We start from the raw sequence: 14,336 nt of genomic DNA on the forward strand, positions 1-14,336 counted from the left end.
GTACCTAAAGATGAATGTAAAGAAGTAGCCCAATTTTATATGATTAATTTAAGAAATGTCAAGTCTTAGAAGCAGCTGAGATCTCTCATTAATATTTAGGACAACAGAAAAGAATTTTCTAGTCATGATGAAGGCAATGATGAGAGTTGTAAAGATTTTTTTAATATTTCATCATAAAGCTAAAAAATAATCACACAAAATACAAAGTAAAGGGTAAAATCTTTCATAAACCTTTAGTGTTTAATGTATTTAAATGAATTAATATACAGTTAATAAAAATGTGCTTGCTCAGTGACATTTCAAGTTCATATGAAATTCTATTACCATAGGCACCATAGGTTTTGTAATAAACATATTATTTCAGTCAAAGAATACTCAGTTCTGGTTTTGTTAAACTCATTTTTCATTATTTCATATAATTCTTTTCCCATTTCCATTAGTGTATCATACTTTCATTTTTACAGGACCACAACTTTTTCTCAGATCCAGAGCCCTCTGGTCTTTTGGGTTGGGCACATCTCTGGCCAGTTGCCAAAACCTATGAACCATTTCTCATAATAAGATTTTTAAGGTATAAAACATAATACACAAGGTTACAAAATAAATGAATTACAGTGAAGTACATTTATCAAAAAGATTTTAAGGTCTTGGAATCTTTCAACAGACTAAGATCCCTGGTTTGCAATAATATAGCACAATTTTCAGTTTCCAATTATTAGACATATTTGGAATTACAAATGTGGTAGCTATAAATATTTCTGCAAAGCCAAGTCCCTTCATTTCCCTTTTAATGATGTTTTAGGATAATGTCTTAGCAATATCATAATTGAATCACATAGATGGCTCTCCAAAATGTTTGCAGAAATCTCTACAGTTCCATTGAATAGCTGTTTTCCTATAGGACCAATTTTATTGTTTTTAATATCAACTGATATAACATTATGTCAGTAGTATTAAATAGACAAAAGTATATAATTCACAGCTGTTAAATCAGCTTTACAATTATAAAATAGCTAACATGCAATTTGTGTTCAAAAAATCTTGGGGGGGACAGAGAACTGTAAATATGATGTGTCAGCAGTCTGTAGAGCAAGTTTGAATTATAAACATATATAAAGGGAGACATGATCATAATCTAAATATTTAGGCATTTCCATACAGAAATGGGGTTAGATTATTCTATCTGCCCCAGTATATAAAATTAAAATTAATGGACAGAACTTAAAAGAGCAAGACAGTGGGTCTGTTTAGGAAAACTTCATATCAGAAAGAGCTCTCCAGTAATAGAATAGGCAGCTTCAAGATGAAAGAAGTTACTGAGTTATTTAAAAAAAAGAAAAAAAATGATTGTTACCTCGTGGAGTTGGTTATAAAAGCAGTTCCTATTTAAAGACTACATTGGCCTAGATGACCTATGAGATCTTTTCCAACTTTATGATTGCTATAACATTTATAAAGTCCTTGATATTAATAATGGAATTTGAAACCAGTAAATATATCTCAGACTAAACAAAGGCCTCATATTAGAACAGCTCTGCCCACATTTGTGAACTGTCTATAACAAATTTAAGTGACCTAAAGAGAAATCTCCCTCTGGTTTATCATGATTACAATTATACACAAGAGATAGACAACCCAACTCTCTGAGAGCTTCTGTAGCTGCTTACAGAACATTTGGAGTAACATTTCCTGAAAAAACTGAACTGGCCAAGAAGTGAAAAATACTTAGAGAAAAGAGAAAATATTTAGCAAAAAAGAAAACTAACAGTGGCACAGCACAAACTGTTATATCTCATTAAAAGTGACTATATTATTATAATTTTACCCAACTTTTCCTTTGAAAGGGCATGAATACATCTACCTTTGCTATGTCACATATGACTTATCTTAAATTTATAGAATTGCAATGACTTAGGACATAATACATTTATGTAAAGATGTGCCTGGAGAAATGTCACTATGTTAAAGTTTCTAAGTGTGAAATTTTGCTAAAGCTTGACTTTCCAAATAAATCAAGTAGCCATTTTTCATCTATAAGACATGCTAGTCAGCAAACTGCCAACTCTACACTGTCACATATTTACCAGTGTGTATTTACCTCTTTGTGCCACTCTAATAAGAAGAAAGCGAGAAAAGGCAACAAATAATGACACAAGTCAATGTCAATATGTTGGTTTGGGCATAGGAAGCTCAATTTTCAACCTTAAATATATTTATTCCAAATATGATCTTGCAAGGATATGGGTAAAAACAAAGTGATTAGGATTAAAAACAAAGAAGTAAGCAAACAGGAAACACCAATCATCAATATTTTAGAAAAATCAGTGATGATGCTCCTATTAATAATAAACAGTTCTGTTGAAAATCTGCAATTATATTAAGTAGGTTTGATTTTAAGTGAGATACTCTGTAATCCATCCCCTATTCTAATAATAAAGGAAATAAACAGATGATAACACAAAAAATCCTTTTGATGATTCTGTTACATTAGCATAAAAACTTAATAAACTTTACAAATTTTTCTTGTTATAGTTTAACTTAAAAGTATTTTCTATCTTTAGAGCAGATTTATAATAAAAATTTTTAAATAACAGTTGCAAAAGGCAAAATTATACTTCCATTTCTTTCAGAGAAACTCACTACAGCTATAGGATAATGGCTTTGCAAATCAGCTGTTATGTTTATATAAATTTTAATTACAATTCATAATTGCCTTTTTAGTCTGTCTGTAAATTCATAAGCCACTATAAAACCAATTTTATTGTATATTCAAGGGTGCACCAGCATGGTGTAAGTAAGCATTTTTAAATATTTTATCAATTTATGGAAGCAAATGGATAGAATTAGTTTCAAGCAAGTAAATCTGAGTATTAAAATATTACTACTTTCAATGGAAGAACATTAATAAAACCAATTCCTGGTTCTCCCTCTTTGAAAGTTTCATATTAACAACCACCAATTATAGGTATCTCTATATTAAAGTAAAAGGAATGCAACTTTTGAACTTTGCTACATGTTTGCAGCTTTAATTAATATGCATCTTTATTATATGTTCTATAGCCATTTTTGTAGTTATAATTAATAAATTATTGTTCCATTGAAAGAGAAAAGTACTAAATAGTCTTTGACCACTGATATATATTTATACATAGAAATATATAAGGTGAGCATGAGTCATATGAAATTCTTTTCAGATTACCATAGGGTCACAGATCAAGAGCTGAAAGAGATATCAGAGGCCAGTCTGTCTTATTTTATAAAATTATTTGCTATTTTCTCTAACCACTTACCTGAGATAATCATAAAACAAATTCATTAAATATAGAATTGAATATGTTTAATTTTTTTAAAGCAAACTCTTCCTACATAGGAAGTTTCAGTGCCAAATGTTCCAACAATGTTCAACACAATTTCATAACTACAATTTTTTTCTCAGTTTTTTCAAAGTAACCTAACATCATATGTTTTATTAGGAAGAAATATGAAGTCTAGCTATGCCCAAAAAATAATTTGTAACAATTTTTCAATGACCATAAAAACAGAATCATATCCTTTTGCTGGTACACTGCTGCAATCAATTACAAATATACGTACAAAAATCTGTAAGGAAAAAAAGTGATTTTTTAAAAAACTGTTTTACATGATTTTAAAAACTCTTGTCTTATAAGCAAAATAATGATAGTAATAATAATAATCCTAGATAGTCAAAATACCTGTTGTGTGTACTTTTGTATTTCATCCAAAACAAATTCTACTTCTTTTGAAGTTGTTAATGAAGCAAGGTTTCCACTCAGGCTGTAGCAGTAAAGTTTTGCATTATCATAGTTTTCTTTGCTGGAATTTATTCGAAGGCATGCCTCTCCAATATGATTCCATCCCTCTCCACAAAGATGAGCTAATAAGGAAAAATCATCTTTAATTTCAATGTTTAAAACAGAAATTTTATTTTTTCGATTACCTTTAATTCCCAATAAAAATTCTTAAAGTTTATCTAATCTTCAATATAATTTCTTTACTGAAAGGGAATATTAAAAGTGGGATGATGTTAAGATCAAGATTTGTTCCATCATTAGAAAATTGAAGGTGATTCACCACCTCTAAAAATTCTATTAATACAACTTCATCTATGGCTTCAGTTTCTATGCATTCTTTATGGTAGTCTAAGTAAATCACAGATTTTATCAGTAAATAATCAGCTAGACACAAAAAATAATCACTACCAAATTCTTATTCTTGTTTATACTTCCCATCCAGAAAAGTTGGAAATCAGTCTAATGGAATTCCATTCTAATAGAATTATAACAGCAGTTTCAGAGCAATTTCTACATGTGTGGCTATTATTCTTTATTTCTGAGGTTCTACTGATGTAAAGCTGTTCTTGATTTCTAAAATTATAACTACCAATTGAGCCACCTTTTTCTATTCTTATAAAAATTCACCAGAAATTTTTAAAATTATCTAATTTTTTATCTCTATATGACTTTTAATGTTGTAACTTAGTCTATTCACAAAGATGATTCAATCTAGTCTGACATAACAGTCTATTTTTTGAGGATATCCTAGACTGCAGAAAGACTTGAACCAGGGAATCAATCAGATGGCTTTTGTAATAGTTCAAACCTGACAGCATGAAAATCTGTCATAGATGGGTTCTAAATGAAGAAGAGAGAAAATAAATGTAGTTCAAGAAAGGAGAAAAAGTAAGACCTAGCTCAGTTTGTGTGTGTGTGAGTGTGTGGGTGTGTGTATAGATAAAGAATAATCTATTTCTAAAATTAAAAAACTAATTTTAGAGAATGGAAATTAAAACCAGTATAATTGCCAAAGAAGGAAGAGCAGTCCCTCTTCAGTTGCAATAAATCACATGACTCTTCTTTAAGCCTTTCACATTCCATCATGTATCACACTTATTTGTATATTTGCCACATCCTTCTAAACTCCCAACCCCTTGAGTTTTAATACTGTGGACAATAGAAATAACATCTTCTTCAACTATACATGTTTGTTCTAAAAAAACCAGCAGGATGCTTTGCACAAATAGGAACTTTAAAGTTTTTAAATTATATTAACTTGCATTTGTATTATTCAGTATCTCATGAAAACCCTATGGTGTTTTCAACAAATCTCATGACCAGAAGAACAGCTTAAGGGATAGTGGGAGAAGTGATCCAGATTTTTAAAGGGTTTTTTTTGACACATGATTCTATGAAATAAATAAAACAACCAAGTATTTACATATATATATATATTTAAAGAGATGACATTTCTTCTGACAGTTAAACAAATCTATGAGTTCATTGTAATGTTACTTTAATATTTGGAAGCATATCTTTTAATTTTTAGAAAAAATAATTCTTATTTTAATACATTTTAGTTTAATGCTATTTACAAGCCAACTATCAACAAGATTGTAATTCTATCACATAATTCTAACATTGTTACCTGGTAGAGCCTGGCATTCTTGTTGTCTTTGATCCCATTGGCAATTTAGGTTTAATGAACAACTTTTACAGCTGGTTAGTTTATTACAGATCTGTTCATTTTTGACATGACATTTGGTGAAGTTTTTGACTGACTAGGAAATAAAAAGACATCACAAATTATGTTTTATTTTTCAAAAAAATAGATGTTTTAAATTTATCTGATTTCCAAAATTCCAGAGATCACAATTGTTTTGATGCTAAGTATCATTTAGCACAATCTAAACATATCAAATAATTTATGTATCTAAAATAAAATAAATTCAAAATAACTGATGCAAGGAGATGTCAAAATATAAACAGGCTAGGCATTTATACATCATAAAGCATTCTTATCAAATCACTTTCTACACTGTAAGACATTATTGTATAGCTCCTCTTTTTGTTACCAAACTTCTAAAAAAAAATCATCTACACTTGCCGCCTTCACCAGTCACTGGTTCCTCAAACCATTATGTCCTAACTACCATTTAGCTCCTCCCTCCTATCTCACTATACCGAACCTGCTCTCTTGAATGTCAAAAACAATTTCCCATTTGGTAAAATCTCAAATCTCACTCTCCTTGACTTCTCTGTTATATTAGAGACTGGTTGACTATTCTCTTCCTCTAGAGAATCAATTCTTCATTTATTTCTATGAGATAGCGTATTCATAATTCTTACATCTATCATAGCTTTCTCTTTTAGTGATTCAGTCTTTATCCTTTTGATAAATGTAAGCATTATACAATGTTAATTGCTCTGCCCTCTTTTCTTTTTATCTCTGTGTTCTTACTCTCATATTTCAACTTGTTTTAACTATCAGCAGTGCAGATGACTCATAGTTCTCTATCTTCAATTTTATTCTCTCTCTCCTGGGCTTAAACCTCATTTTTTATCTTCCCACTCAATGTTGCTTTTTATATTGTATTATAGATGCAACATGCCTAAAACCCAAATTTATAATTTGTTCATAGGTGTTAATAGTATTAGTTCTGGAAAAAGAATTGAGCTTGAATTCAATGTAAGACCTTGACAAGACATAACTTATATCCCAAAGTCTTCATAATGAAAGTAGAAGAAATAATATCCTCATTACACATTTTGTAAGGTGATGAGAAAATATATGTAAATTATTTTTAAACTATATATAATAAGTATAAATAGCATTTATAATGCATTATAGCAGTGGTGTCAAACTTAAATAGAAATAGGGGCCACCAATAATATAAAAAGACTCCTATGAATGCATAGTGACTTAAAAAAACACATTAAGAGCAAATATATTATGTATTATATTTTGATTTGTTAATATTTCCCAGTTATAACTAAGTCTGGTTCAGGATGCCTTAGGGAACAGACTACATGTTTGACACTTCTGCGTTAAGGTATACATGTTATCTCATTTGATATCAAAACAAATCTATGAAGTCATTGCTGTTATTTCTATTTATAGATAAGGAAACTGAGGAGAGAGAAGTAAAGTAATATGCCAGAACCACACAGTTGGCAAATATCTAAAGCAGGACTTGAAAATATATCTTCCCAAGTACAAGTATAGCACTCTATGCATACACCATGTCATAATGCATTACATAAAAAGTATCAGCTCTAATTACCAAAATAGGAAGTTAGGCCTGTAATGAAAGCAAGGAATAACAAGTAAATAAACCTAGTGCTACACTTTTACTTTGAGAATGAGAGAAGACCTAAAGTTTACAATGTGCCCAGTACATTTCTATTCTGCATTCCAGAACAATACTGACAAAGTAGCAAGGGATTAGGCTAGAAGGAAGGATGATAAACTGTGAAGAATTCACACAGGTACAATCATGGATTCATAGAAGTATGACTATCATCTCTATCTACTAAACTATTATTCCTGTAAATTTACCTCTTGCTCTTCATAGCATCCCTGTCCTAGGACCTATACTTCCTTTCCCATACCTAAATACCCATCTCAAAATCACTTCCATTTGTCCCTTCATTCCCTTTCTTACCACAACCAACCTCTGCCTGTCAATTTCTCATTGGCACTCACTTGGACCTTTACAAAGACTCACCCACTATGTTCTCTACCTAAAAGTTCCTACCATCATTATCAAATATATTCTTCATGCTACTGTCATTTTTTCATTTATTTAAAATATGTATTTTCTATAATTAATTTGATAGAAATAAAAAAATATGAACATTTCTATATACCAACCAGAAAAGGATTATGGAAGAAAGTATGACTGTCTATCTACTCTGTATAACTTTTGTTTTTAAACATATGTATATATTAAATTTGACATAATAGAATTTTCTTGCTTATCTGTCTGTCATGTCTAAACTTCATTCTGATCTATTTTAAGTATTATATAAATTTAATTGTTATTTTCTCTTTTTTCTACTTAAAATTAGAATTATTACCTACTATTTCTTTGAACAATTCTCTGCCTACTTCAGTAGAGAAAAAAAAGTTATCTCTTTGAAAAATAAGTACTGTTTTGTTACTATTCATTCTTTTCAGTTATGTCTGACTCTTCATGACCCCATCTAGGGATTTTTTTGGGGGGTAAAGTTATTGACATGGTTTGCCATTTCCTTCTCCAGCTCATTTTATGTATGAGCAAGTGAGGGAAACAGTTAAGTGAACTTGCCCAGGATTGCAGAGCTAGTAAGAGTCTGAGGATAGATTTGACTGCCTTACTCCAGGCATAGCAGAGCTCTCAATAGTATGTCACCTAGCTACCAATAATAAGCACAGTAAAGGAAAACAAATTAATGTATAAGTAATGTGTAAACAAGTATTTCTTATTCTGAATCCACCTCCCATCCCTTCTTTATCAAGATATATGAAGCATTCTTCATAATCAATATTGAGTTTTAATTGGTGTGGTCAAGGCATTAAACAAAGACTTTAAAACTTTCATAGTTGTTTTCCTTTACAATGTTGTAATTGTATAAGCCAGTTTTGCCCAATTCATTCTCCATCAGTCCATAAACATATTCCCAGGACTCTAAAATTATCCCACATATAAGGTTTTTAATAGTATTCCATTATATTAATATACCACAATTTGTTTATAATTCTCTAAATAATAGGCACCCATTTTATTTCCACTTCTTTGTTACAAAAATGTTCAATAAATATTTTCATACTTATAAGTTTTGTTCTCTATCTTTAATCACTTTAAGGTATATGACTAGAAGTACTATTTCTGAGACAAAGCATAAGCTCAGTTTTTATGCTTTCTAAAATGGTTGAACTGATTCACTGTCAATATTATACAAAGAGCTCCTCCTATAACTCTCTCTTTTTTTAAAAAAGGTCTTTGTTGTGACAAATAAATATGATCAAGAGAAATAAATCCACATATTAAATCCATATATTGAACATACTGGAAACAGTACTATCTAGCTCATTGTATATCTATACTTCAACATTTCTATTCTGGGAGGTAAAAATCCCAGGAAAAAATGTTGCTATAATTTTTTGCAAATAAATTATTTCTATTTGTCTTTGATTGCTTTTTAATATAAGTCTAGTAGTGGTATCACTGAGTAAACATTTAGTAACATTTGGAGAATAGTTTTTAAATTGCTTTACAGAGCTGTTGGGCTAATTAGTAATGCCCATCTTCCTACAACCTCTCCAACAACTGAAATCAAGAGACATTCCAAGGGGGAGGTAAACTGGGGATATCAGGAAGGGCCTCAATTAGGAGTTGGTACTTTAGTAGAGTTTTTAAAGATACTAGAATATCTAAGAGATGAAAGTGAGAAGGAAAAATATTTCTGGAATCCAAGAAGGCTTATACTAAGGCACAAGAAGAAATATCTGTTGTAATGGAAACCAAGTAGTCCCTCTTGGCCAAATTAATGCAGCAAGAATAATGTGTAATGTTTATAAAGATAGGCTGGAGTCAGACTTTGAAGATCTTTAAATGATGAATATGGAAATATATTTTATTCCATAGTTAACAGGGAGTCACTGTAGTTTATTATTATGGGGAGTGAAACATGTAAAGAATAGCAGATGCTAAACTATCCCCTCTTGCAATTAGAGCCCAGACTCCAAATAACTCTAAAGTCAAGAAGCAGGTGAGAAGAAAGAGCAAACTAAAAAAGAATCTCAACATTAAATGCTATTTTGGTTATGGGGATATTCAAGACCCAAACCCAGTAGAGAATGATCTCAAAATATCTAAAAACAAAGCCTAGACATAAACTTACCCAGAGTTCCTAGTAGAAATGAAACAAGAGTTTTAAAGAGCTGTAAAAAAAATGTTTTTACAAATAAAATGAGGGTGCTAGAGGGAAAAGTTCAAAAATAAATGACAACTATTATAGAATGATATGGAAAGAGAAATGATAGCATGACAGAGAAGATATAAAATCTTTTCCAAGAAAAATCTCCTCAAAAAATAAAATTATCCAAATGCAAGTCAGTGACTTTATGAGATAATATGAAATATTTAAAGTCAAAAGACTGAAAAAGGTATAAAATGTAAGGTATCTCATGGCAAAAACAGCTAACTTGGAAAAAAAGAGTGAGGAGAAAATATTTTAAGAATCATTTGACTATTTGAAAAGCAAAAACAAAACATGTGTCCTCAGAACTCTATCATCCTCAGGGGACAAAAAGTGAAGCTAATTAGATAAGACCTGGGAGTGGTTCTGATATGACTTTAGATCTTAAGAGAAAAGAAAAAGGTGAGAAGAGGAAAAAACTGGAGTGGGGGATGAAAGAAAGTTAGGGGAAATTATCTCACATAATCAGGGGTGCAAATACAAAGATATACAAAAAGGATCTGGTGGTGGAACACCTGATACTTGGATTTAACTCTCATTTCAATTGGTCAGAGTAAGAATGAATACATGCACACAAACACAAACACACACACACTTTAGTAAAAAATACATTTCACTGAAAAGAAAAGAGGAAAGGGAAAGAAAAAAAGGGTAATTTAAAGGGAGTTTTGATTAAGAGATTAGTCCTAAACAAAACAAATTCTAAGAATGTACAAATATACTTAGAACTCTTTTGAGGTATCAAGGAAACAATTTATAACATATAAATGTTCTAGAATATTAGGAGAAAGGGTGGGAGAGAAGAGAAAATGTGTGCACATGTGTGTGCAATTTTTTGAAGCATATGCAATCTCTACAGAGGTATCTGCATAGAGATAATAACTGAATTAATTAAAACTGATAACATCAGAAGAGAAGGGAAAAGGAGAAAATAAGAAAAGGTAGGACATGAATGATGAACCAAAAAAGAAAACTGAGGAGTTATGAGGATAGGAGGATATCAAAGAAAGAACTTTGTCATGAAAATGCAGAGAAGAAAGGGAATCCAGGAGGTGGTGTTGGTCTGCAAAGACACAGAGTGATCTGATCAGGAGGTATAAGTACTGAGAAAAGGTACTAAGATTGAGAAAATGGGATATTTTTAGTTAAGTTAAGGAAAGTAGTTTTTAAGTGATAACTGCAAATGACAGATTGCAAGAGGTTGGGAAATAAAGAATAAAGCAAGTAAGAAAGTAGAAGCAAGAATAATAAATGGTTTTGCCTAAGGGCAGCTAGGTGACTCAGTGGATAGGGAGTCAGGCCTGGAGGGGTCTTGGGTTCAAATTTGACCTCAGACACTTCCTACTTGTATAACTCAGGAGAAGTCACTTAACTCCAAATTGTTTAGCCCTTACCAATTTTCTGCCTTGGAACCAATATTTAATATTGATTCCTTTTTTTCCCTAATCCAAATCTCCTTTTTTAATTGAAAATTTTAATTAATTAATTTAGAATATTTTTCCATGGTTACATGATCATGTTCCCTCCCCTCCTCACACATACCAACCCTCCCCCCATTGTAGCTGATGAGCAATTCCACTGAGTTTTACATGATCAAGATATATTTCCATCTTAATATTGATTCTAAGACAGAATGTAAGTTTTTCTTTTAATGTCTGTCTATTCAACCATAAGACCAAGATATTAAGTAATTTATTAGTAATCCATGCCATGTATCTTTGAACTTTTTGACAATAATGTTTCATAGAGCTCTTTGTTTTGCCCAAAGAATTATAAAGCTATATTTTAAATAATCAATAGCTCAATACAAAAACTCATATGAATCATATGACAAATTTTAATTGTCCAATAAAAATGACTAAAAATGCCTAAAATGCTAGATTACAAAACAGAATAAAAACATTATCAGAGTTTAACATATTCATTGTCTAAATCCACTTACTGCTCTTAATTAAGAAAAACATTGTTGCTAATAGTTGTTAATTGTTAGATACTGAACCAGTCCAATTGTTGGAATTATATTTCTCACTAGCAGGACCAATATAATTAATGATGGAGAAAGCCAAGTGTTCTTTTGAAACATATCTAATGTTTTTATTAGATCAATGAACCAAATGACCATTAGTAAAAAAGACTTTTAAAATACCAGTTACATTTATATATTTAATATACAGTGAATTACAAATTTGAGATGAAAATCCCTGAGAAGCAAGCAGTAAATTTAACCTACTATAGGAGATATACAATTTGTCATTTAAAAAATGGTAAAATAAAATTATATGTACTTGCACAAATTTTACAGTAAAAGTTCAACAGACCTTTCTGTATCCATTAACATTTGGTTCAGTTTAATCACCAAACATACTGACAACACAGCCTAAACAATACAATTGGACGAAATATAAAATGCAACTAAGTATCTTCTGTTCTCTTATACTATCACAAACTAATTCTTTACTTTTTAACTTATCAAAAAACAAAATCCTGAAGCCAAAAGGCCACTTTATAAAATAAATCTTTGATACTGTTTACATATTAATATACATATAAACATATATGTATATAGATGTAAATTACAGAGATAGATAGATAGATAGATATCTTGATTTAATGGAAATTTACAAGCCTAGGTAATCTCAAGATTATCCAACAGTGCTTAAAGAGACTTGCTGGCAAAATTTTTCTAATACTGTTCCAAATTGCATTCCCTTATTCCCAAGTCTTATTTTCCTTAACTCTAGTCTCCATATTGCTTGCTGGAAATCTCATTAACTGAATTTAAATAAAATTCTAAAAGTTAATCTATATTTTTAAAGTATAGTCAAGTAATATTAAGGTTATAATTGGAACAGAATTGAAGAACCTAATAGTTATAACATTTATGATCTGAAACTATAAATACATATAAATCTACAAAATAAAAAAAAAAACACATGTCATCATTCATAGTAGTAAAGCTTGTTTTTGCAAATTATGAGTACCATTTTGGCATAAAAATATAAAACTAAAACATTTCAAAATTGCATGTCATTACTGAAGAGAACCAAAGCATAAAAGGAAGGAATATTTTCCCTGTTTTCTCAAATAATTCTTTCTTGACTACATTTTTTTTTACTTTTTCTGTTTCCAACAATTTTCACCTTGAAAAAAAATGCTTAATTCTTTTGTTGAATATGAAAACCCCAAAAATATGCAAACCAATTTTTTTCCTCATTTGGTCAAATTGTCTGTATAAAACTGAGTTTTGACAATAATAATAATAGCGGATGCATATCACACTAGATTTAGAATCCAATGGTCTGGTTTCAAATTTCTTGCTCCCCTACTTACTACCTGGGTAATGTTGGGCAAATAATTTCTCCCTGAGATTCAAGATTTTCATTTGCAAAATGAAAAGTTTAGACTACATGATCTCTATGATCCTATGCTTTCATTTGATCTTACCAACAGCCCAATAAAGTTTACACTACAGGTATTATCTCCATCATAAGTAAAAACACTTATTCAAAAGTTAAGTGACTTGTTTATGGTCATGGAGTTAATAAATATCAACATGCAGGACTGAAGACTTGAACATCTATCCTCCTGACTCACTGTCCAGTGCTTTTTCTACTATTTATACTATCTTCCTTATCTAATAAAATAATATTTTCATCTTTATACTAATTTCCACTGGTCTTTTTTATGCTGTTTTCTTCTTCTAGTTTACAAAGAGGGATGATATTTTACATGTAGCCAAATCACCAAAGAAGAAATATCCTTTTTGCTGCCAATCAGCCATTTTCAATGTACTTCAAATGTTAAGAATGTTTAACATGTATCATCAAATCATAAATCATTATAGAAATATTTGTGTAAACAGCACATAAGAACACATAAGAATCAGCATAGTGTCATAACATCTTATATTCACTTAAGATGCTTAGAGAAATTTCTAGTTTACATGCATTTTGATGAATAGATTAAATTAAGAAATATGGGTATACAATATGGTGTTAGTGGCTAACACTGAATATATTGTGGGTTATATAGGACATTATTTAAGTTAAAGAAGTAATCTTACCATCACTCACAAGTTTCCAATTCTATGTTCATGAACTCTGATATTCTTTATTATTATATTGATTTTTAAAAAATTCTATCTTTCCTTGAACCTCATTCTTTGTCTTTCCTGTGACCTCTAATCCTTTTGTGCCTCAGTTCTTTCCCAGGCTATAATCCTAATGATGACTACTCTCTCATCCTTTCCCTGTCTTAATTCCTTGGTGAACTAAATTCAACTCTACATTGTCCTCCACATATGAGTTCATGGCCGCTTTATCCTATCACTAATCATGTCTTACCAAGTGCCATCCTTAGACTATTCTACTACCTTCATTCCTAGTCAGATACTACTGAATTAAATTGAAGAGAGTCCAGTTATGATCTGAACCAGTGCTGACTAGTTCTATTACAAATTATGGCTTACATAATCTCAACTGCTCTCTACTGTAGCAAGGCAATCTTTTTACTCCTCTCTACTATCCCAATCACCACAGTAGTTACATCAAATATTTTCATCCCTTCTCAAATTTCTCA

General features: G+C 30.5%; 1 protein-coding gene across 3 annotated transcripts in view; it reads right to left on the reverse strand.

Annotated features, from left to right (window-relative positions):
* Positions 1-14,336, reverse strand: part of ATRNL1 (attractin like 1) — a 1,148,868-nt gene that overhangs the window by 951,266 nt on the left and 183,266 nt on the right. For all 3 annotated transcript variants that reach the window (XM_001377496.5, XM_007478946.3, XM_056803697.1), the window contains exons 14-15: positions 5,443-5,575; positions 3,714-3,895 (exon numbers count right to left, since the gene is read on the reverse strand). In XM_001377496.5, the coding sequence (XP_001377533.4) occupies positions 3,714-3,895; positions 5,443-5,575 (315 nt within the window). The remainder of the gene's footprint in view (positions 1-3,713; positions 3,896-5,442; positions 5,576-14,336) is intronic.

This window comes from Monodelphis domestica, chromosome 1, assembly GCF_027887165.1.
Source record: "Monodelphis domestica isolate mMonDom1 chromosome 1, mMonDom1.pri, whole genome shotgun sequence".
NCBI classification, from domain to species: Eukaryota; Metazoa; Chordata; class Mammalia; order Didelphimorphia; family Didelphidae; genus Monodelphis; species Monodelphis domestica.